The sequence below is a fragment of the Channa argus genome, chromosome 2 (genome assembly GCF_033026475.1).
Source record: "Channa argus isolate prfri chromosome 2, Channa argus male v1.0, whole genome shotgun sequence".
Taxonomy (NCBI): Eukaryota; Metazoa; Chordata; class Actinopteri; order Anabantiformes; family Channidae; genus Channa; species Channa argus.
Window position 1 is genome coordinate 20,604,107 of NC_090198.1, and position 22,342 is coordinate 20,626,448.

At 41.4% G+C, this 22,342-nt stretch overlaps 1 protein-coding gene across 6 annotated transcripts; it reads right to left on the reverse strand.

The window, feature by feature from the left end:
* Window positions 1–2,079: 2,079 nt before the first annotated feature.
* On the reverse strand, window positions 2,080–18,299 carry bdnf (brain-derived neurotrophic factor). Of its 6 annotated transcripts, none has more exons than XM_067496294.1 (2): window positions 18,058–18,299; window positions 2,080–3,586 (listed from the first exon to the last, which is right to left on the reverse strand). In XM_067496294.1, exon 2 carries the CDS (start codon window positions 3,563–3,565, stop codon window positions 2,756–2,758), a length of 810 nt encoding a protein of 269 aa, XP_067352395.1. In that variant the 5' UTR covers window positions 3,566–3,586; window positions 18,058–18,299; the 3' UTR covers window positions 2,080–2,755. The 6 variants fall into 6 exon arrangements, with proteins under 6 accessions (XP_067352395.1, XP_067352391.1, XP_067352396.1 ...); XM_067496290.1 differs by lacking the exon at window positions 18,058–18,299 and adding an exon at window positions 17,369–17,958; XM_067496295.1 differs by lacking the exon at window positions 18,058–18,299 and adding an exon at window positions 17,147–17,309.
* Between the last annotated feature and the right edge of the window lie 4,043 nt (window positions 18,300–22,342).

Here is a 22,342-nt window from a genome sequence, read left to right on the forward strand (position 1 = left end):
TGAAGGCAAGACTAACATGTAGTGTAGCAGCAGTCTTCTTTTTTCTTTTACAGTACAATTTGTGTAAAAATGTTGTTGATTTTGCTCCTCTTTTTTTCTATGTTTTGGCCACAGTTTTGGGCTAAACAAAATACTTGTAAGATATATTCACATCTGTGATTTGTGATTACAAATGACATTATGGGCTTCTCTGCAAATGTGGTCTAGCTCACACTGACTCTAATCAAAGACATCTGGTGATTCAGAGTTAAATTATGCATTTCTTTAACTCTGTGGTGGATGGAAGTTTTCTATTCCCAAAGCTTTGTTAATGAAAAACAAACCAAAAAAAACGAGGCTTGTGATAAATGAGGTACTCAGTTCAGAGTACCGTGTATAAAACGTATCCCAGAAGGTTTGATTCATTGCCTTGAATGTTGAACGCGTTGAAGGTGTTGGTGCTCAGGCACGTTTATTAAGTCTCACTAAATCCCTCCAATTCAATATTAAGGTGGATTTTCTTTGAGGAGACGGGGAAAAATAACTGCTTTACCTCCCATGGGATAGTAGACATTTAATTACATTCATTCTCACCTGGTTTGACAAAAAATCTTGTTCCTTTTTGCTGGAGATTCTTGACAGTGGATCATTCGAGAGGCAAATCTATTTCAGAAGTGATGCAGAGACTCTTCATTTATTTTTACTTTTTGTATGTATAGGAGTAACTCGGCATTCTCTGGAAGATGCAGATAAGCAAAGAAGAAAGTGATCTGATCTCTGTTCATCAAGAGCTTTCAGCAGTCTGCCTCCCCAATCTCAAAACGCCAGATCCAATTCTCTTCAGAGGTCACACTTACCTTCAGGTTGATGAAGAATTAGGTTGGTTGGATCCCATATAACACAAACATATGTACACGCATATGCAATTGAAGCTTCTGATGCTGTTATTATTATTATTTTTAAATTTAGAAATGTCTTCTCTTTAGAAACATATCATTAGACCGATCAGCAACAACATTAAAGCCACCTGGTGGTGTTAAAGCTGTGGTGAACAGGGGCCAGGGTTCAACTGAGGGGTTTGTGGCCACGCAGCCTCATACCCAGCAAGCTGCAATACTATGTGCTCAGACAGCTGTCAATCACAGGCAGCTGTTAGATTTTTCCATGCAGTCCCCCGTCAACACAACATCAAGTAAGTCTCAGAGTGTTCTTTGGAATTTAGTTGAAAATTTGAGCAAGTTTTATTGTTATCCTGCTACGACCTTAAATTATAGCGTCTAGACTTGGCAAGCACAGGCTTCTCACTAGGTAATGCACTGAGTTATACTCCGCTGGAGGGAGAACTGATATGCTGCAGCAGTCCTTTCACCCAAATACCAAACCAGTTACCGAGAATGACTTTACCTTTTGATCTCATACAACTGCACAAAATCTGCAGTGATTGAAGATTTAAAGATGGGATTACCCTGCACTAGTAAGAAAATGTTGGGTGTATATAATTTTAATGTACACAACAGTAAGGGTGGGTGAATCCATCACTGTCAAATCTCAGGCATGCTTCATGTGCGTCTGTAGCCTCGTTGTACTAGTCTGCACTTGTATGTGTAGGCGATGTCCTTGCAATGTTAAGTTCTTGTAATTGTGAAATAATACATGCGCTGCTGGAGTAATAATTAAGTAAATAACACCTGTGTGCGCTGTCATTATTTCTTTCTTTGTGCATTACTCAATGCACTGTGTCCCCTGCTAGTGGAAATATATTATTTTCCTGCAGCCTGTAACAACAACTCCATAGATTTTTATGGAGTTTGTACGCATGCATTTGTGTGTGCTGTGTGTATTTGTGTGTGCCTTCCTCCCTTCCTGCCTGTCTGTCTGTATAACAGAGTCTATCCTGCCTAAAAATGCACTGTTGAAACTTTATCGACATTGATTTTGTTTTCAGTTGCCTATAGTCATTTTTATTTCTTGAAATATTTCAGTTTAATATTGCAAACAACTTCACAACATACAAAATGAATAATATTAACCCAGAAACATGTCAATGAATATATATACATATATATATGTATATATATATATATATATACATATATATATATATACATATATATATTTATATATGTGTGTGTGTGTGTGTGTATGTGTGTGTATAGATATATATATATATATATATATAATTTCTTTTTTATATATATCTTGTTCTCTGGTGGGGATAAAAAAATAAACAGCAAAGCTTTGACAACAGCACCTTGACATAGTATGTAATTCCAACATTACCTTGAGAAGTTTAGAACAGTAAACAGATAAATCACTTGAGAGGAAAGTTGTTTTCTGCTGAATATGTAAACGGAATGTTTTTTGGTCAGCATCATTTTCTTTTTTGTAAGTGGAGAATTTCTCAATTCACAATTGAAGCAGCATGCAAGCTTTTGAAGATGGAGCTGTCCTCTCTCATTCCTTGCCTGTTTTTATCCCTTCATTTTCTAATTCTTGGCAACGTAAACAAATCACAATGTCTTGAAGAATGTGATATAGTAATTTAAACTGGGCGCAAATGACTGATCAGATTTTTAATTGTTTACAAGGTCATGAATATGTTCAATAAATAGACTGTAATATCACTTTTACTGTATAAACTTCATCTTTTTTTACATGCAGTCCATAAAATTTTCATTTGACGGAATAATTTACCCTGTTATGTATATATACAAATAGATATTTTCTCTGTATTCTCTTTTTTAAACTCTTCAATAAAATCTATACATTTTATACACTATCTCCCTCTTTTAATGGTCAATGTGCATACACATGAAGTGTCTATCCTTATAAACCGCCAGCCAATCTTCTTTTTGCTATCCATGGTAAGCGCTCGCACGTAGGACTGGGTTGTCCTGCATTGGGAATTATAATGCCGCTTGTCTATTCCTCTGCAGCCCTCCTTTGTGTACCCCATGGGGTTGCATTTGGTCTCATAAAAGTATTGCCTCAGTTGGCCATTGGGGACAGGGACCTTTTCCATAACGGTAACTGTCTGCCCAGACATGTCTATTGCCGTCTTTTTATCCACAGCTGTCACCCACTGGCTAATACTGTCACACACACTGAGCTCTCCACGACGGGAGGGATCGGAGTGTCGCCGCACCCTCATGGACATATTGGCGGCATCCAGATAGTTTTTGTATTCCTCCAGAAGAAAGAGCAACGGCGGCTCCAAAGGCACTTGGTTGCTGATCATCACCCGTGAGTCATACAGGTCGACATCCTTGGTGTCTGTGGTGACTACTGAAGATGGGCCCCCACCTCCCTGGCTCTTATCAGCCCCTTGTCCCAGCTGTGCCGCCTCTCCTTCCACTTCCAGCAGCTCCTCTATCACCTGCTCAAACGTGTCTGTGAGCGAAGGCAGTTCCCCACGCTGGCCTGACCCTCCACCACTCTGTGGAGTCCCATGGCCTCGTGGGGCCGTTGCAGCAGCGCCCAAGTAGCCTTCCGTCCGATGGCCCCGCATGCCCGGGGCGTCTCTCAGGGGCGCAGCTCTCATGCAACTGAAGTATGAAATAACCATAGTAAGGAACAGGATGGTCATCACTCTTCTAACCTGGTGGAACTGGATTGGGGAAGAAAGACAGAAAACAAAAGGAAAGGGAATGAGAAAAGAGAACAGGACAGTTAGTCAAAGGACATTTTCAGTAATGTTAGCTTGTTCTTGATCTACAATGTACCATGCGCGTCTCTCCTCTTATTTGCACCCTCAACTGTTTATTTACAAGCCAAGAAGAGCGCCAGTAGCTTTGGAATAATCATCACAAAATGTTTTTATTCAACTGATACTGGCGCTGTGTCATCAGTGTTTTCAGATTGTTTGCAAACTGAACTCATTCTGTTCCTATGTGAGGTCTGGCTTAGATTTTTATTTGTTGGCAGTAATGCACAAAAGCTGTGCTGAGCATCAGAGAGATCACTTACTGCAAGAGGTAAGATTACACAAATAGATGTCGTTACATCCTTACAGGCTTGCTATTATTAATGAGCATTTCTTACAAGTGTGTTAAATTCTACAGTTTATTTCTAGAGCATGCATGTGTGTAGCTCTTTCATGTTTAAACCTCTCATCCATCCCTCACTGCTTGCATTTCGGTTTTGAAAGCTCACACCTCCCCTCTAACCTTAAAACTTTGATACACATAGAATTTTCATATTTGTGAACGTTGCAGTTATTTGGGCAAGTGGTTACTATAACTGTTACAGTTTGTAATATATCAATAAAAAAAATAGACAGGTGGCAAATAATTGATGCATTTTGGGCAGCGGCCACGTGAGAGTCAATTGTGAACTGCCAAAATGAAGAAACGCTCTACAGCTGATGTGTTGACATAAGGATAAGGTGTTGGGAAATATGGTTGTGTCAGCTCTAACAAACACTGCTGCTGCAGTTTTATTTATAAAGAAACTGGTCTGTGCTGTAACACAGGTCTGATACTAAACCTTATAGTCATGAATGGGAAGCAGGAGTTTGTTGATGGACACTGTTTGTTTTTGGCAGGTGGATGGCAGGAGCACTGCCAGATGAACTAACAGGATGTCACGAGGAAGCAGAATGACAGAAAGATGTGTCATCCTCTCTGCAATGTAAAGTACCAATCTCCAGACTCTGGAGAGAGATAAGCAAAACACCTTGGGAAAAAATTGCCACAAGAAGCCAGGTTTATCTGAAATACTGCACGTTTCCTTAACCAGTGAATCGCCTGACCATGCATCTCTGTGCATCTCTTACCTTTGAGAAGCTCTATGGTGCACGGTAAATCAATGAATTGGTGGACATCCAACAGCCAGAGATATAAAAGCAACCATAATGAAAATAAATTTTAGATCTTGCTTTCCACAGGGTCTCATTCAAAAATAGCCTGGCCGAGGCTTTGACTGCACTCTGCGTGTCCCAGCCTGATACAGGAAAACACGCCAAACACTCACTCAGCCTGGCGCACTCAGAACGGACACAGGGACCTTTAAAGTAGGAAGGAGCAAAACCCCACCCCAGCATTTGTTTCATTCTTAATTGGTATCTGGGGCCGTGGCTGCAATTAACCAACACCGCGATGACTGCCATAGAGATATCTTGTCTAAAAATAGATGTGCTGGGAGTCTCACAGTCTCTATTCAGAATATCACATCTTTCTTCTTAATGAGCCACTCACTCCCCAAGCTCTGTGACGTGCTCCTCCTGAGTGTGTGAATGTGTGTTAGGAGGAGGGCATGGGGAGGGGCCGGCTTGTATGTGTTTGCAGGGAGATGAGGGTATTTTTCCTCACACCGAATAAAACAACAATTAGGACAAAGCCAAAAAGAAGAGCTAATTTTAAAATGTCACTGAAGGTAGCTAATAAAAGCTGCGGCCCATGCAACATTAAGATTATGAACCTTCTTTATTGTTAAGGTTTTGGTTCCAATAACGAAAATTATCTGTGAGGCTTCCCAGCACAGAAAATCGTGTAGGTTTACGGGATTGAGGCCAGTCACGAGCTTTATGTGTAGGATGCATTTAGGCTGATATTATTATCAGCATCGCACTCAAATGGTTCCACTTCCACATGAGGGAAATGAAGGAAGAGGGCTGATTACTGTTAGGCGTCAAACTTCATGCTGGAAATGGTGCAGACGAAGAGTGCTGCATCTTCTGTAACAGACCACAGGGGTAATATTGCAGTAGCAGGGGGTGGAGAGAGTGCCAGCGTCATTTCGCAGCATAACAACCACAGATGACGTCTCTTCCAGGTCTCCATAGGGGAGAGAATGGAGGGGAGGAGGTTGCTGGGGGTAATGCCACTCAACAGTGCGCAATTGCATGCCATTCCCCTGGGTACCCTCACACCGGGAACAACAAATGATTTTATTTCTATCTCTATGATTTCCTGTTTCCATCAGGACAATCAATATGGCTTATGCTCTCAATCAACATCCTGTTAAAACACGATAAACCCAATGAATCATTTAATTGCTAAGGGACTGGCGGAGAATCTCTGGCTTATATCTACTACAGGCTAAACGTGACAACTGATTGGTTTACTCTTGTTTTATACATTCAGGGAAGGAACATTTTATGTGCACGGCCGGATTCCGGAGTTAATAAAAAGTGGCTTGCTAGTTAACATAATGAGCACGAATAATAAAGCAATACAGGAAGTACATGTGGAGGAATGTTTGGAATAAAATACTCTTTTAGGACCAGCTCTGTGATTTAACTCTAATCGGGAGGTGACTGAGTGCAGTTTCTTCAATTGATATTATTATAAATACAGATTTTACGTAAATCAACCGATCCCGATGTGTCACATCATGAACTATAAGAGTCATACAGTGCAGGACCATCAACATATGACAGTTCTCTAAACCAAAAACATAAGTCACTGAGGGCTTAGTTAATAACACTGAGCCCGCAATAACCACTGATCAAACAGGCCTTTATTCATGACAACACATTTCCAGGATGAAACACCTAGAACAATAGCAGCAGGTGATTGTGTGGACTCTGTCTACTGTTTGGCTTTGGTGTCTCTAAATGACCACCTGTTCATCTGCTTTGAGAGCATAGCTGTATGGCAGGTATATGTAACTTACCCTTGCATTTATTCTTTGAGCCAGGTGGGGATTAGAGTGTTAAATGTTTCCTTTGACAGATGCTGAAACGTTTCTCTAAAGCATGAAAGGACTAGCAGGGCTGGTATTGTTACACATTCAGTAATGTTCCCTGGCCTCCATGCACATGTCAACATACTTTATGGCTTCATCTTTACTAAAAGCGTGCATGATGTCTTAGGAACCGTTAGAAAGGAAAATAAACATCAAACAGCAGAGATGAAAGAAGGAAATATGCCCACAACATTTGAATAGAAAAGTGTGACCTGTAGCAACATTTGTTCTCTGCCTTTACCACTGCTCCCTTGTGGGCATTCATCTTTGTTCAATTCCTCAAGAACTGAGTCGGATAGAGCTATTTACCTAGCAACATGTTTTGTCACGTTCAACATGTAACGCACACATTGCCAAATGTTCAGGTGAGGAAAACAAACAAACAAACAAAAAACAAAAAACAAAACCCCTTGTGTGCCACCATGCACCAGTTAAAAAGCCAATTAGACTTGTCTACAGTAATGGCTGACACATGTGGAAGCTTGGTTCCTCGAGATCTGTTTTCAATCTGACACAGTTTCAGAGCATGTTTAGTAATAGATGAGCATCACTAAGGGATTATACCTGGCCTCTAGGCCGACCTCGGCCACTGCCACATAAAGCCCGGTATTCAAATAGCTGCTGAGTGATCTATGCTCTCTAAATGAGTTGCTGCTTCTCTTCCAAAATGTGAGCATCAGTGGACAATTGAAAGAATACAGAGACAGTGTAATACAGACAACTGTGTAAAACTCTAGCTCATCAGTGTTAATGTTCTGAAAAATGCCAATAAAGTTCCTTATGGTGATTATAACAAAACAATTATAATTAATTTTAACTCACAAATTACCAAATCTGAAATCTTAACCACCAATTTAAGACCTCTAACTCCAAATGAGCAGCACAGCTCCTAACTTTGTACACTAGGTGGCGTGTGAGACCGTGAAATAGAACAAGGTCCTTCTTTTTTTTCCCCCTCCTGCTACCTTCCAGCTCCTTTTCCCTTCCTTCTGTAAAGACACACACACGCCAAAAGCAACGTGTTTTTCCAGGACGCACAACCAGTTATTGCTGTGCAAAACTGTAAAAGGCTTAAAGGCTATTTAGTCACAACTATGACAAACAATAGGCTCAACAATTTGCTTTTTTTTTTGCAAAGTACATCATTAATTCATCATTACACCATCATCCATTCGGCTCCTGTGTACTACTATCATCCTCGAATAAGTCCTGGGACAAGATATTTCCACATGAAACTGTCCAAACTGAGCCCGTTTTCTACCATCCTATAAGTAGGACTTTGTTTTAATCCGTGTTCATCCCGGCCAGTAATTTGAAGTTATTCTGTGCGAACACACACAACACCAAGAGGTAGACCCAACAGTGTGTGTGTTGAGTGTGTGTGTGTGTGTGTGTGTGTGTGTTGGCCGGCGAAGCAGGGCGTTTGGCTCTCGGGTTTCCTATAAAGTCTTAATGAGTTCATCAAAGTTTTTCCCCTCCAAAACAACAATACAAAACCAGCCTGGAGTATGATTTTTTCTGGTCTGTTCAAATTGGAGGAGTGTTAAAAGTTAGATGAGAAAATATAGAAAAAGCCCCTGACTTTATTGAGCCATTTATGAGCGTAAAGTTGCCATGAAATGTTCCACCGTGGCTGATTTCATTCAGAGACACGCTGGACTCTTTCCACTTTGCTACTTTGCAAAAATACTAATAACCAGCCAAATTGCTCGGGCTGCTTTAATCATAATGAAACAACAGTGTTTATCTCGAGATTACATCTGCGGAGCCTGTGCTCTCCGCTGGAAACCCAATCAACATAATAACTCCGTTTTTTATTAATGAACGGGAGGATACGGTTACACATATCTCCTCGCGGGTCCGCAGCGCTGGCTGTTCGCAGGATAACCGGACTTGATAGAGCTACTTTTAGACCCCCCCCACCCCCCACCCCCCACCCCCACCTAACACACACACACACACCTCTGTCTTCTTCTTTGGCAGCATCAAACAGAGCGAAAGTGCCTAAAACAATGTATGCAACAACAAACAGAAACATACCTTTTACTGCCCAGTCGTAAAACAGACCATTCAACAGCACAGTAGTGTCATCTGGGATGTTTTGGACAACTCCCCGGGTAAATTACTTAAGCGATATTTTCCTCTCTGCACTCTCCCGACAAGCTTCAGGATATCTCTTCAGCTTTGGAGCAAATAGATTAAATTATTGATGGTGGAAATTGCATGGATGAGGTAATGCACTCCCATGTCTGCACGGCTCCTTCGCAGATAGTCTGAATTGGAAGTTGTCGCATGCTGAAACGCCGCAGCAGCAGCACCACCACAGGATGAGAGACCTCTGGAGCTGAAATGAGGAGCGTCTTTGCAACTACAGTAACTTTACTACACAGTGACGCTGCAACATGTGACCTGCCGCTGGCTGACTGGTCGCTACCAAACTCCTGTTTAAACAGCCCCGAGGCGGAACTATTAATGCGCTCTCAGTGTGCATTATGTGCTTTTGTTTGTCCGCATACCGCGCAGCCTCCATCAACACCATAATGTCTGGCAAGTAAAAAGCACCAGTGAAGTCTCTCCTCTTCCGTATTTTTGCTCAGCGAGGCCAAAAGAAGTGGCATGTTTCTTTTGAACGATTTGCGTAACAGCGCGTTTTCACCGAGTGGTGATACACACGCACGCCGTTTAGAGGTGGCCTATATATGTTAAATTAAATATTCAGAGATTGAAAACGAGAACTTCTTGTGCTGGTGTGCAGATGGTGAGGATGCTAGGTAATTTATATCAAATGTATTTCAGTCTAAAGCTGCTTCAGAAAACCTTCACACGCCTTCTTTTTTGCACACCTTATGTAAATCGGATTTTTAACGGATTAAAAAAACAAAAACATACTCTGTAATAAATAAGTCCTCCGTGATAAAAAATTATGGTGGAGCATAGATCAGGGCAGGGATATAAATCATCTGATATAAAACCAAACTTTGAGGTGACCTCAATAAGTGTGACACAGAAAAAGGTTAGACTTGTCCTAGTGTTCGCAGTCTGGCCAAGGTGAGGAACCAGGCAAGAAGGGCCTGCACTCTAACAGAGCTTCAGAGGTTTTTTGCAGAGATGGAAGAACCTGCTGGAAGGACAATCGTATTGGTACCACTCCATCTATGGGGCCTACCTGGCTGAGTGTTTAGATGAATGAATTTAAATAAATTAAGGTTATTGAATAAAGCTCTATATTTCTCATGGTAATGGTTCAATTTCCAGCTAGATGTTGATGTGAATCACACAGCCAAAACAATACCAGAGTGGCTTCAAGACAAATCTCGGACTGTCCTTTAGTGGTCCGACAGAAGTCAAACCTTAAACCCCACACATCTATGGATATGGAGATATGAAGATACAGTTCCAAGACACTTCCCATCCAATCTGATGGAGCTTGAGAGAATCTGCCAGGGAGAAAAGGATAAACTGCCTACATCCAGGTGTGAAATGCTTGCAGAGACTTACCCAAGAAGACTGTTATTGTTCCTAAAGGAGCTGAAGTGAGGGTTGTGAATGCTTTTGTAAACAACAGATTTGTGATTTTTCGTAAAATAGCCAAAATTTCCACACATTACTTTTCACTATTCCGTGGACTATTGTGTGTAGATTTCTGTGCAAATGGCAATTTTGCCCTCCTACACGCGAATCTGTAACACAAAGCGTGCAAAACACGAAGAGGCCTGAAAACTTTCCAAAGTTATTGGAGAAATTTGAATGTTTTGTTAGGACAAGTCTTTCAAAATCTGTGTTGTACATGCTTGATTCTCACAATTGACTCATATAAAGTAGTCTCTATAATGATAATAATAATATGTTTGGAGGAGACTTCCAATTTTGCTGCAGTAAAATGTTAGTGGTGATGCCAACAGACACTGGCGGCTAACGAAAATGTGAACTTATTAACAAACAATTCTGCTTCTCCTTGCTTTTAAAGAGAGTCATCTCCACAACAGATGGATGACTCCCCTGCAAGTGCTCTGCAGTGTAGTAACCAGCTTTCACAGGTTATTATTTCCAAATGTCAGCTAAACAAACGTGTCTAAACTATATACACAGAGCTTAATCAGAATGGAACTGCTTTGCCTCCTGATACTTAGTTTACCCTTGTTGGGAACAAACATGGAGCGATTCATTTCCTTTATAATTCAGAATTCAAATAAAGATGTCACTGGAGCCACAACCTTTCAATGGGTGATGAACGGTGGGAAACTCCACCTCTGATGAATACAAGAGTGAGCATAATAGGGAAATAGCAGCTCATTATCCCGATGACTTGGCCCTGGTCCAGTGCAAAGATTTATTGTGATGTGTTTGCTATATTACCATCATGATTCTTCCCTGCACAAGCTTATGGGCTGGAGAGCTCTTGTTTGGCATGTAGCAGTATGGGAGTGGATGCTCACACCTGCTTAATGAGTCACTCCCACCTCCAACACACCCAGGGACATGCCAAGATAGATATAGCCCTCCCTGAAGGCTCACAGGAGGTGAGGGCAAACTCTGGATGACAAAGAGTTGCATCAGCAATCACTGAGCGACATGACATCCAAAGAGGATAAAAAAATGCACACTGCACAAGGGGGTTGTTCCAAACAAGTAATTCATAAATAAATCACTTGGCATCTCATTAGCAGAGCAAAAACAACAACAGGGTCTCTCTCGTTTCTGCATATGCGGCACAACTGAAGGTGGCGTGTCAGGAGAAGTCTTTAGCTTGCATGTGTCTGAGGCCTTGAGGACTTAATTTCTGAATGAAATTATTAAGGTGACTCATAATTGGGAACAAAAATGAGATGTGGACAATAGCACTATCTTTTTCATTCATCTGACTGAAGGTCAAAGAGAAGCATGACAGCGCTGGCCTGTTGTAAGCCACCAAAGGTTTTTCTGAAAACTGCTAAACCGCTTTTTCATTGGAACCGAGGTGTAAGATTACTTGGGTTTAAGATTTCTCAACACGGCGCCGGAAACAATGACTTAAACTGTCTGAGGGAGTTAGGATGAACACGTATGTCGTTGCATGTCAAGTAGCAAATTTCTAGAGATTGTGATCATCCCATGCATAGTTAAACATATGTGGTTTGCCCCCAAAAGTTGAGTTCTTCTCACATCTTCCCAGCTCACAACCTTTTGCCTGTTTGTCTGCCGAAAGAAGAAACAACCACAGGAGCTGATAACACGACACACTTGTATAACCTTTCAAGGCTCCTCTGCCAAATGCAGCACATTGCTGACAGGTCCGCACTGCTGAAAGATTCACTTAACAAGTAGAATTATGCCTCCTTGTGCAAGAGAGGAACCATGTAACACGGACGAAATGACATTTTGTGAAATGTCATTTTCACTCGGGATAAAGGAAGGCGATGAGGGGTATTGTGATCAAAGTGAAATTTCATTCCTCCTCGAGAAGAAAACACGTCAACCGAGGGAACGCTTTGTATGAGGTCGGATGACGTCAAACAAGACGAGAGCGAGCTGGAGAGAAGGGTTGAGAAAACTCCAGACTGGTAAACAGGTAAACTGAATGCAGGCCTTCTATAATCAGATGCTCAAGTGAGGAGTTAATGTCAGCCCCCCTGTGATGACATTAACCTTTATTGTAATCATCAGGCAGACACAGAAGACCAGTCTTCTAAGCTTCATATCCACATCCTCATCTAGCAGATACATTATTTCCATAGTGGTACAGACTGTAAATCATTCCATAGCCTATTAAGCTCCTATCTGTCTATGTTTGTCTTTTTCCTTGGCTTATGCCCCCCCCCCAGCTCCTTTGCCCCCTCTTCCTCCCCCCAATCCAATATCAGCACAGCATCAATAACCTTTGCATGGTTTGTAGCTGAATGAAAACACACTAATCATGGCACAAAATTACTTGGAAATGTTGAAATATTTGTTATGAGATCCCAACTCCAAAAGCAGCATTTTTCATTTGCTACACAAGCGAAGCTGTAGAAAACAAAATCAGTGGCTTGATTATGACTGCTGCTTTGTATAATAGGACATATCCTGCCACTATATCCAACTAAAGACTCGTGTTTTACATAATAAGGGACAGAAACAAGATATTTTCTTTTATACAATTGAGAAGAAATATATAAGTTAGTCCAAAACCTAACTCACTGAGGAAATACACATAGATATACTTTATTATTTCGGGAAGTTGCTTGATTTCAGTGAAGTGCTGCATGTTCACATGCTGAGAGACACACTTGAATGGTTTGCCGGCATGATCGAACATTTCCTCACTCTCTCACACACACACGTGCGCGCGCGGGCGCACACACACGCACACAGACACACACACACGTGCGCGTTCACACGCAGACACAGCGTCATGAATCCTTGCAGTCCCGCAGTGGTCCGACATACAGCCCAAAGATGTCTTTACAGTCAGGATAACTATATCCACTGTTTATTAATAACTACTCGTGGGCTTCATCCCTGGAAAACCATAATCACGCCGCTGTGACGAATAGCTGACAATTAAAGAAGTTGCTTAAACAAGGCTGTTAATTGGATAAAGGTGTTGGTGATGAAGATGATGGTGGTGGTGATGACTAAAGCAGCAGCAGCGACGGCGGCGGCGGCAGCGGCGGGCGGTGTAGCCTACATTTCCATAATGATTAAGATGATTAATTTTCCCTCTAAATATATCGTGACGTCCGCCTAGCTGTGAGTCGAGATTTCCGCCATATATAGCCCAAAATAATCAATAACCTATTTATAATTTATATCAGACATCAGCTTGGATAAGTAGACAAGTTATTACGTTTCATGAATGAAAAACGCTGTGGAAAAGTGGAGCAGCAAAATCCAAAAAACGAGTTTTATTTAATTCTTTTTTAAATTTATATTAAAAGTAAAAACAAATGCCGTTAATTGAAAACCAGATTTCGCCAAATCCTTTTAACCCCCAAAGTGCATGTATTGATCGCGTCGGGGAAAAAAGAAACACAAAAGGCCAATATTTCCAACAGCTGTACGAAACAACATATTCTTTATGTTATCTTTATTCCTGCGGAATGCATTTCTGATTTTTATTCGTTAAATAATTAGGCCTACCGAAAGAATTCATTAGATATTTTTTTTGCAATGAAACCTACCATCAGGTTTGTTATTGACGCCCACCCCAACTCTGCAGAGCTGAGAGTGTAGAGAGAGAGAAAGAGAGAGAGAGAAGGGAGATTCTCGGTAAAGATAACACACGCGGAGACGCACGCACACAGGCGCGAGCGCACGCAGGCGCACGCCCGCACACAAACACACGCAGCCCCATTTATGGACTGATCCGCTGACGTACATTGCAGAAAAGTGCTATAAAAAAACCTTCATACATACAAAGTGTGTCGTGCCACCCCACAGACCCCTCCTAACCCGCCTCCGCTCATCCCTCCTCCTCCACCCAACACGCCCACGCCCACACCATAATCCCACGTCTCAGTAGAAAATAATAATAATAAAAATAATATTAAAAATGCTACATGGACAGAAAATAGGCATTCTCCAAATACAGTATTATATTTATAAACAAATACAAGTGGAAATATGCTGCAATAAAAAGAATCTGTCTCTCTTCATATCATTTGTAATAAAAGGCCGAATATTTATTTGAAGGATCACAATTTTATTGATTCTATATCAACAAAACCCGTTATTGTTTCGTTAGATAAATTACAGATTGGTGATAATTTGTGCAATGAACGGATTTGTGGTATAGATAAGGCTGTTGCGCTGCTATTACAGTTGCGACGCAGCCTTTATTAAAGAAGCATTTTTATGAATGTCAGGCAGCCTAATAAGTAACATGATCTATTTTGGCTTCACTGTCATATACAATGAGGAGTAATGGGCTAGAATATGTAGAAACCGATCTGCGCACATTACATTGCTGGACAAAGAATTACCGAAAATGCCAGCGGAGAAGTCCCGTAATTCAAATGCAGTGAATTTACTGGATTCATTCGTTTTCCGGTATTTATAAAAATAATCAGCATGCAGGAGGACTCTTGATTAAAGGAACAGGACTACCAGTGGGCGTTTGGGGCTTTTCTCGTGCATTGCTGTTGTTTTGTCATGCAATTGCTTCGTCTTGGATCACAAATCTTAAATCTTCGACCAGAGTGGGGGGGGGGGAACGAAGACTGGAGAGAAGAAGTGAGTGAGAGATGTAGAGAGAGGGAGGGAGTGAACGAGGGGGGATAGACAATATCCACCGCTTCTGCATCGGTGAAAGACGAATTTTTAGGGTACAAGTCCTTCAGGAGAGCAGAGAAATAAAATGCCAGAACAGTGTTGAGTGATCATTGTCTACATCTAAAAAGCGCACGTGATCGAGTTTACGCATGCATGAATTTTATACTAAAAACAAAAGAAGAAAGAAAGAAAAATAGGTGCCGCCCGAACAATTGCACATCAAGCCATCTTATCTCTCCATCACATTCAGCCATAACATCTGTCAGTAGATGCACTTTGACCACGCCCATCTGTATTGTAATTTTACACAGGAATAATATCATATTTTGTCTACTGTAAAGGAGCATCGCTTTGGCAAACCCGGCAATACGAGTCAAAGCGACAAAGAATTAATTCACCTTTTTCTCCTTTTTCCCTATTATTCATTGGTAGCCTGGGTTTGACAGGTCGACACAGAGCCGTGCATGGACAAAAGAGGGGGTAGGGTAGCAGGTGAAGTGAAAAGCACCTTATGAATGAAACCGTGGAGCGGTCGTAGTAAAAACACAAGTGATTTGATGGCGATGACGGGAGGGGGGGGCCGGTGGTGGAAGGGAGGGGGAGGAAGGGGTAAAGAGTAGGGCTATTTTTGGTCGATAACAAAATCCAGAGGGTTTTACATCAAGACAAAACATGAATGCAGCAGCCCAAACAAGAAAAATAAGCACAAATAGAAAGATAGATAGATATGTTGATTGATAGATAGATGTTTTTTTCCCAGACAATTCTTAGGATCTGCCCCAGCATCAGTACTACAGTTCGTGCAGGCTGGATGGATCACTGCAGCGTCTTAAGTCCCATATTGGGAGCATGATTAGGCACAACGCAACGATTACGCAAATTATGTTGCAGCAGCCAATGTTCAGAAACTCCAAAAACGCTTCAAAAAGGTCTGTTTTAAAACCGAGTCCCAGTTTTAGCGTTTGACGTGACTTCAAGCCCGTATGACTGTGAACGTACCAATATTCCATAGAAATAAATTCATTTGTTTAGAAACAAGCGTTATTCTGCGAGATGCTGGTCACCTGGATCGGTTTTATTTCAGTCACTGATGCTCACGTTTCACACAGTGCCAAGGCGAAGGCTGCATGCTGTAGTTTTAAGCCGAAGTTCATTAAAAAAAAGAAAAAAAACCAGAAGAAGCCCGTTAAGACGACATGAACAAAAGAGTGACATGAAAACAATGGATTGTGCTCTTACCTTTACAAGGGCTGACAACCACTATGTGCGTGGTTAGATCTCCGCGACCAAGACTTGCATGTCCCAAAGTTTAACGCAGTGTGGGGGGGCTTATAGGTACAGTGAATGTGGTGTGCAAAAGACCAGACGCCCTAACATTTAAACTTTCACAGTGCCTCTCAAAAACACATCCCAATGCACAAGCTGCTACTGGCAAGCGCTTTTTTTAATTCCTTTTTTTTAAAAATAGCTTTTCTCTCTCTCTCTCTCTCTCTTCTCTCTCTCTCTCTCTCTCTCTCTCTCTGTCTGTCTGTCTCTCTCTCTCTCTCTCTCTCTCTTTAGAATTGCGTTTATTTTCCGTTCACAGACCACAGGCTCCCTCTGAATAAGCTTACCAAAAGTTGAAAAAACAATCCCAGGTTTGGCAAAGGGGGGGCTGGGAGAAAGAGAGAAAGAGAGTTGGCGTCCACTCGGCGTTTTAGTCCATGCACGACTCCGGTGCCTCTGTCCAACGTGCTGAAAGCATAACACAGCCAGGGTAACTGTGATGGGCCAAGGAAATATCTATATACTTTAGTACGAGTTACCACTTAAAACAGCTTCTTTTTTTTTTTAAACTCTGCTGCTTCCCCGGGTATTGTCACGTGTAATTTCCCCCACTTGCCAAACCAGTCCTGTTAATATTTGATCACATGTTGGTCGGACATTTCCTTCCAGATAACAACACCTATGTCACAAGCGCCGGTTCAATTCGGTGTATATTCGCCTCTATAGGGCTTCACTCTTACGTCAAATTACAAGTGGCAACGCTGAACATGATCCCTATTGTTCTTAATGTCATGCTTTTGCCAAGTGTCACTGATAAGTGGCACATGTTGCTTTTTATGTTGTTTTTGTTTAACATGGGCATCGCAGTCAAAAAAAAAAAAAGCACATACATATATGCATCAAACACAGAGCCCTCACTGCCAACACATACAGCTCTCCAAGACAACCACACATTGCGCGCAGACACAATGTAATATTTCCTTACCTCTCTCACTGTACCGGCATATCCTGAGCCGAGAAATGCCACACAATCTTTTTCACACAAGCTTTGTCAACATCAGCCTCATCAAACATGGGTCTCGATACTGACTTTCTCAAGTAGCCACTGAGTCCAACCCTTCCAGCAATGCGTTGCCAGACTAAAGAGCAAGCACGACTATTTACTGGTAATCATCCCTCATATGCTGTGTGTTTCCATTGAACTTACCATTTTCCCCTACGCTGTCCTGGAGATAGAAGTGTCTTAATATCCACTCACTCCAACAGATGCTGGTAGATAATGTGTCTTGTTTGAAGTCATCATATGAGAACTTCTGCTGTGCTCAGTAGATCGCCCACCACTTCGCTGACTTATGAATCTAATAACCCTTTGCAATATCGGCGTGCTTAAATTCTCTTAGGCAACACCTTGGTGGTTCTACAGTAAAGACAAATATCAACAAGCCTGGGTTGTCAGTAAAGCCTGTACAGATATACGTAACACCCTCGCCCGGACAACGCCATTAGGGGTCTTACGTGATTGAAATAAGCGACGGCAATCCAAGTTTATAGGGATACTAGTTCCTGACTGATCGCTCGTTCACTGCCTCAAATCTTTAAATCCGCATCGAGCAACAGTGACAGAGACATAAAACTTCTGAGACATATCCATATGTGTTATAGACTGTTAACTCCCTCTTTGGCAAAGGGCCATAGGCCCGTTACGCATACGCACAACTGGTCATTTAGATTTTTCACACACGGACGATGCACAGCCAGCTCGGTTTTACAAAACAAATACCACATTAATAGCGCCCCTGTGTCTGCCTGTCAAGTTCTTCAGGAACTTGTTGCTGCTCAAAAAGAACCCCCCTCCGCTGTTTTTCTGGATCAAACACTCGTATAGAGGCTACTTACATTGTCAAATTCTGTTAGAGTGCTGCGTATTTTCGGACAGAGATAACAAGAAATCAAAAAAGTTAATCCACGTCCTCCAGAGGTGTAATTACACTGATAGAATCGACCAAAGCGTTTAAAGCCAAGAATGATACTTTTCGATCAGGAATATCTGGAAGTTCAAAGGCGAAATCTGTTTTCAGTAAAATTCCATCAGTTACACTGCCAACACTCAGCCATCTGATTGTTATGCAGTGACGAAGCGCTCTGCTTGCAAGTGAAGACCCAAATGTACTAAGTAACATGAGTAATAGGTGATATTTGCCTGACTCTTTGCCAGCATGCCAAACTTTATAGAGTGTTTGTAAGAAAAAGTGTCATTCTTGTGGTATAAATTACTTTTTTGTCATAGTTTATGGAAATCACGCAGCATGGGTGGTGCATTATTGGAACCTGTTACCGTGCGTCTGAAAGAGAGACAATAGCGCCAATCTGACAAATCCTTGGAACGCTCCCACAAAACACAAAGCTTCTCATCAAAGTGTCTTAGGTACGTTGATGCAAGTCGGACCTGCTGCCCTGGCAGACACTTTGCCTTGTGAACCATGGGTTTACAGGGGACAACACTACCTCTTCCACATGTGCACTGACAGATGCAGTGGATTGAAAATTGAATCTACAACTTTAATATAATACATGGAACAAACCAAAAAAACTTTCTGTGCTGTCAGTGCTACTTGTCAATATTGTACCACCGACTTTTTGACACATTCAAAAGGCTTTTTTTTTGGACAAATATAGATATTTCTGATCTGCTCAGACTCTGCAGGTACTCTGTACATCTTGCTTGCAGAGACAGTGGACAAAACAATTTAAACAAAAACAAAGTCATTTTATTTGCAGCTTGTGTCATTACATTTCTGTTATAATGACACAAGATGGCATAATCAGATAAAATTAGAATACGTTTTTGGTTTTTATTATAAATATTATTTGCCAAGAAGGATGTACAGGCAACAAGTGCAGGGCTTGAGAGTAATGCATAGCTTATCGCCCTTGAACTCCCTCCTTTCTAAATGTAGGCTTTTCACGAAGTGGCTACTCATTACTGGCTACTAATAAAAGAGAGTGATGTAAAGAGAGCGGTAACACATATCAGCTCGACATGGACTGCATGCTGTGGATGAACAATTCCCTTTATTTGCTTCACATGATTAAATTATTAGGACGTATGAGTCCCATCACCTCTCCATCATCCTACTCTCGGTCCTTTTTGCTTCCTGACGTGGTATCTTGACTTGCTCCTACTTGTGATGTTGTTAACACTTCCTCTGCTCCCACAGCTTTTCGCAGACTCTGTTACTGACTCATGCTCGTCCCTTTTCCACTATCCATGCCCTCCTCCGCACTCTTCACCACAATATCTTATGGCTGAGTCCGAGGTCACAGATCAATCACTTCATCCCCTGGGCTGCGTATGACTGCATGGCATTTTGCTCTATGGTCTGCCAAGATACTTCACCTCTTTTGAGCTTACTCTTGGAAGTTTTAAGTGTTTGAGTGAAATATATTTTGGCAGAGGGAGTGTTATTAAAACGTGTAGCCAACGGGCTGCACTGTGGGATAAATATGGAGATATGGACGCTATTACAGATCTTTGTGGTCTGAAAAGAAAGACTGAGATGGGTGTAGGCATTGGTAATCATTAGGCAGAGTAAACACAGCTAAAAAAGATGTATGATAAGGATAAGGACAGCATCGCTCTTAACAGACTGGCTTATTACCACTTGTTGTTATTACTTGGTGTTATGTGAAACTGTATTTACTTCCATAGTCTTTAAAATGCGCTCTGGTGTGATTTGAGCCAAGCTTTCCCAAGGAGCCTCCAACAATAGAAGCCACATAACGGCCGATCCCAACTCCTTCCCAACCAACAGCTGCACAGAATTCATCACCAATAAAGGATTGTTCGAGCCACTTTGACACTGCAGTCGTCACACTTTCCTGTTTACATCTGCTAATCACATTTGGGCTCTGTCTGGTCTCTGGAATCATTACTAAAATGTAGAGTGCCAGCCTAAAAATTTGAGTCTATCAGCACTTTCCTACCCCCTCACCGTAATGACAACTATTAAGCGAGGATGGATCCAGTCGGGCGGTGTGTATCATTACTCTGTCTTAATCTTTGTTCCATAAATATTGATAACAAGAGCTCCACGTCATGTGTCACTAGTACCTGCTGTTAAAAATAGAAGGCCCGCTGATGGCAGGTTATCTCTTACTGTCAGAGCCCCCCACCCCCCACCCCTTGTATCTACAGGAAGTTGAGCAGCTGGGACAAACAAAGAGCAGAGAGTAAACAACAAATACTGTGATCACAAACCAGTTAATAAAACTACTGCACCTCATGTTTTTTCTATTTACCTTTTACTTAAAAAAAGTTAACTGTCATTTATTCATTTACATAAAAGCATATATATATATATATATATATATATATATATATATATATATATATATATATATATATATATATATATAAAATTTTATTTTTTAAACCATCATTATGAAGGAGTCAAAATAGCTTAATCCAGTCACCCTGTTGTCAATGTGCTTCATGCTGTACATCTGTCATTCTGTCGTGCAGCTTCATAATATTTCTGTAGAGTGTGGAATTAATTATCAGGCTTGGTTGGTGACTCAGAGCTCAGGTCTTCAGAAAGTAATGCAGCCCGTAAATAATCGCCCTACTGCCACCATACTTCACACTGATGGCAAGCGCTGCATTTGTGCTAATTTTGCCGTTCTATGTATAGTGTGATGGACAGTGTCAGGATGGATGATATTTGGGTTGCCCTCGTGGCTTTGCAGGGTGAAATTGAACTGAATGTGCTGCTGTGATATTAAGGTTGTCTATCTGGCTTTGATGCATACAGTATCATCCGTCTCCCTCTGACCACCTTTTACCAGTTAAAGACCAGGTGACTATGTAAACTCCATCTTTAGTGCCTGAGGGGGGAAATCTAGAGCTCTGGGTGTGACATATAAGTGCATTGATCTCCTAACTCTGACTAACCTCCGTCTGCTCGACAGCCTGGAGTGGAAGATGCTGCCTGTCTGCCATAAGCCTTATGACTGCCTGGGTGAAATGGGTAATCTTGGTCTGCCACTGGAATGAGAGGCTGCCAAACTACAGTGAACAATAAGAAGGGTAAACACAACAATCATCTAGAAATATTTAGATTAGTTTAATCACTTACTGAACAAGAAATGTGAATACAGAATCATGGATCCAAACTTGCCTCACATCAAAAATCGCCCCAGGACAGTGACTTATTTATGATTGAAGTTAATGCGGTGTATTTTAATTCTGCAGCCTGATGCACGGTGATGAGATTGTGAGTGTGTGAGTGTTTGCGTAAGCTTGAATGTGTATGGAGTGGTGCGAATTTGAATAGATGTATTTGCATCTTGTTGCTTAGCCAAAGGCATTGTTGGTTCCCAATGGTAGTGACCTGAAATTTTGCATGCACGCAAATGGTAGCCCCTTCATGATCAGCCAAACATTGCACAGTTGAACTATGAAGCACTGACCTTAAATGCAGCACAGACATGTAACACATGTTGACAGAGATGTTCACATTTCATGTTTGTCTCTCCCTCCCAGTTTTTCTGCGGAACTCTACAAGGAAAGGAGAAACAATAAAATGCGTTTAGGTCTATTTGCATTTGGAGTGTGATGGTTCAGATTGATTTAGTGGATTTGGTCATTGATATTCAGAACTATTTGCATGCCAACCTGCCTTCAAGTAACTAAGAATTTAGACACACTGCAAGATTACAAAAAAAGACTGAAAAAATGACAAGGACAATAAAATTCCAAGCCTGTGTTTTTTTCATATAGCTTGCAGAGGTACAGAAGTACTGTATGCATACTCCGGAGGTAGGTGGCAGATTGTGAGTTCAGATATTCACTTTATGTAATTCAGTCCGACATCGGTGTGGTGAACTGAAGTAGCAAGGGTGTTGATCTTGTAATGGATTTCTGAGCTGGACATTGAGCCCACATCTTACTTAAGTTTGCATAAGAAAACATGGGTTTTCCTATTATAGTAAAGTTTTCCAGAATATTTAGTCTGCATGTCGGTTCCGGTTTAACCACCAACTATTGTAAATACCATGCTGTAAAATCCTATGTAAGCCAACCTAAAATATATCAAGGTCAACAGCCCTGTAAAACTCATATCAGCATTACTTTGGCTTTAAAACAAAACTGTTTTTCCAATGTTTTTATGTAAAAGCCCCA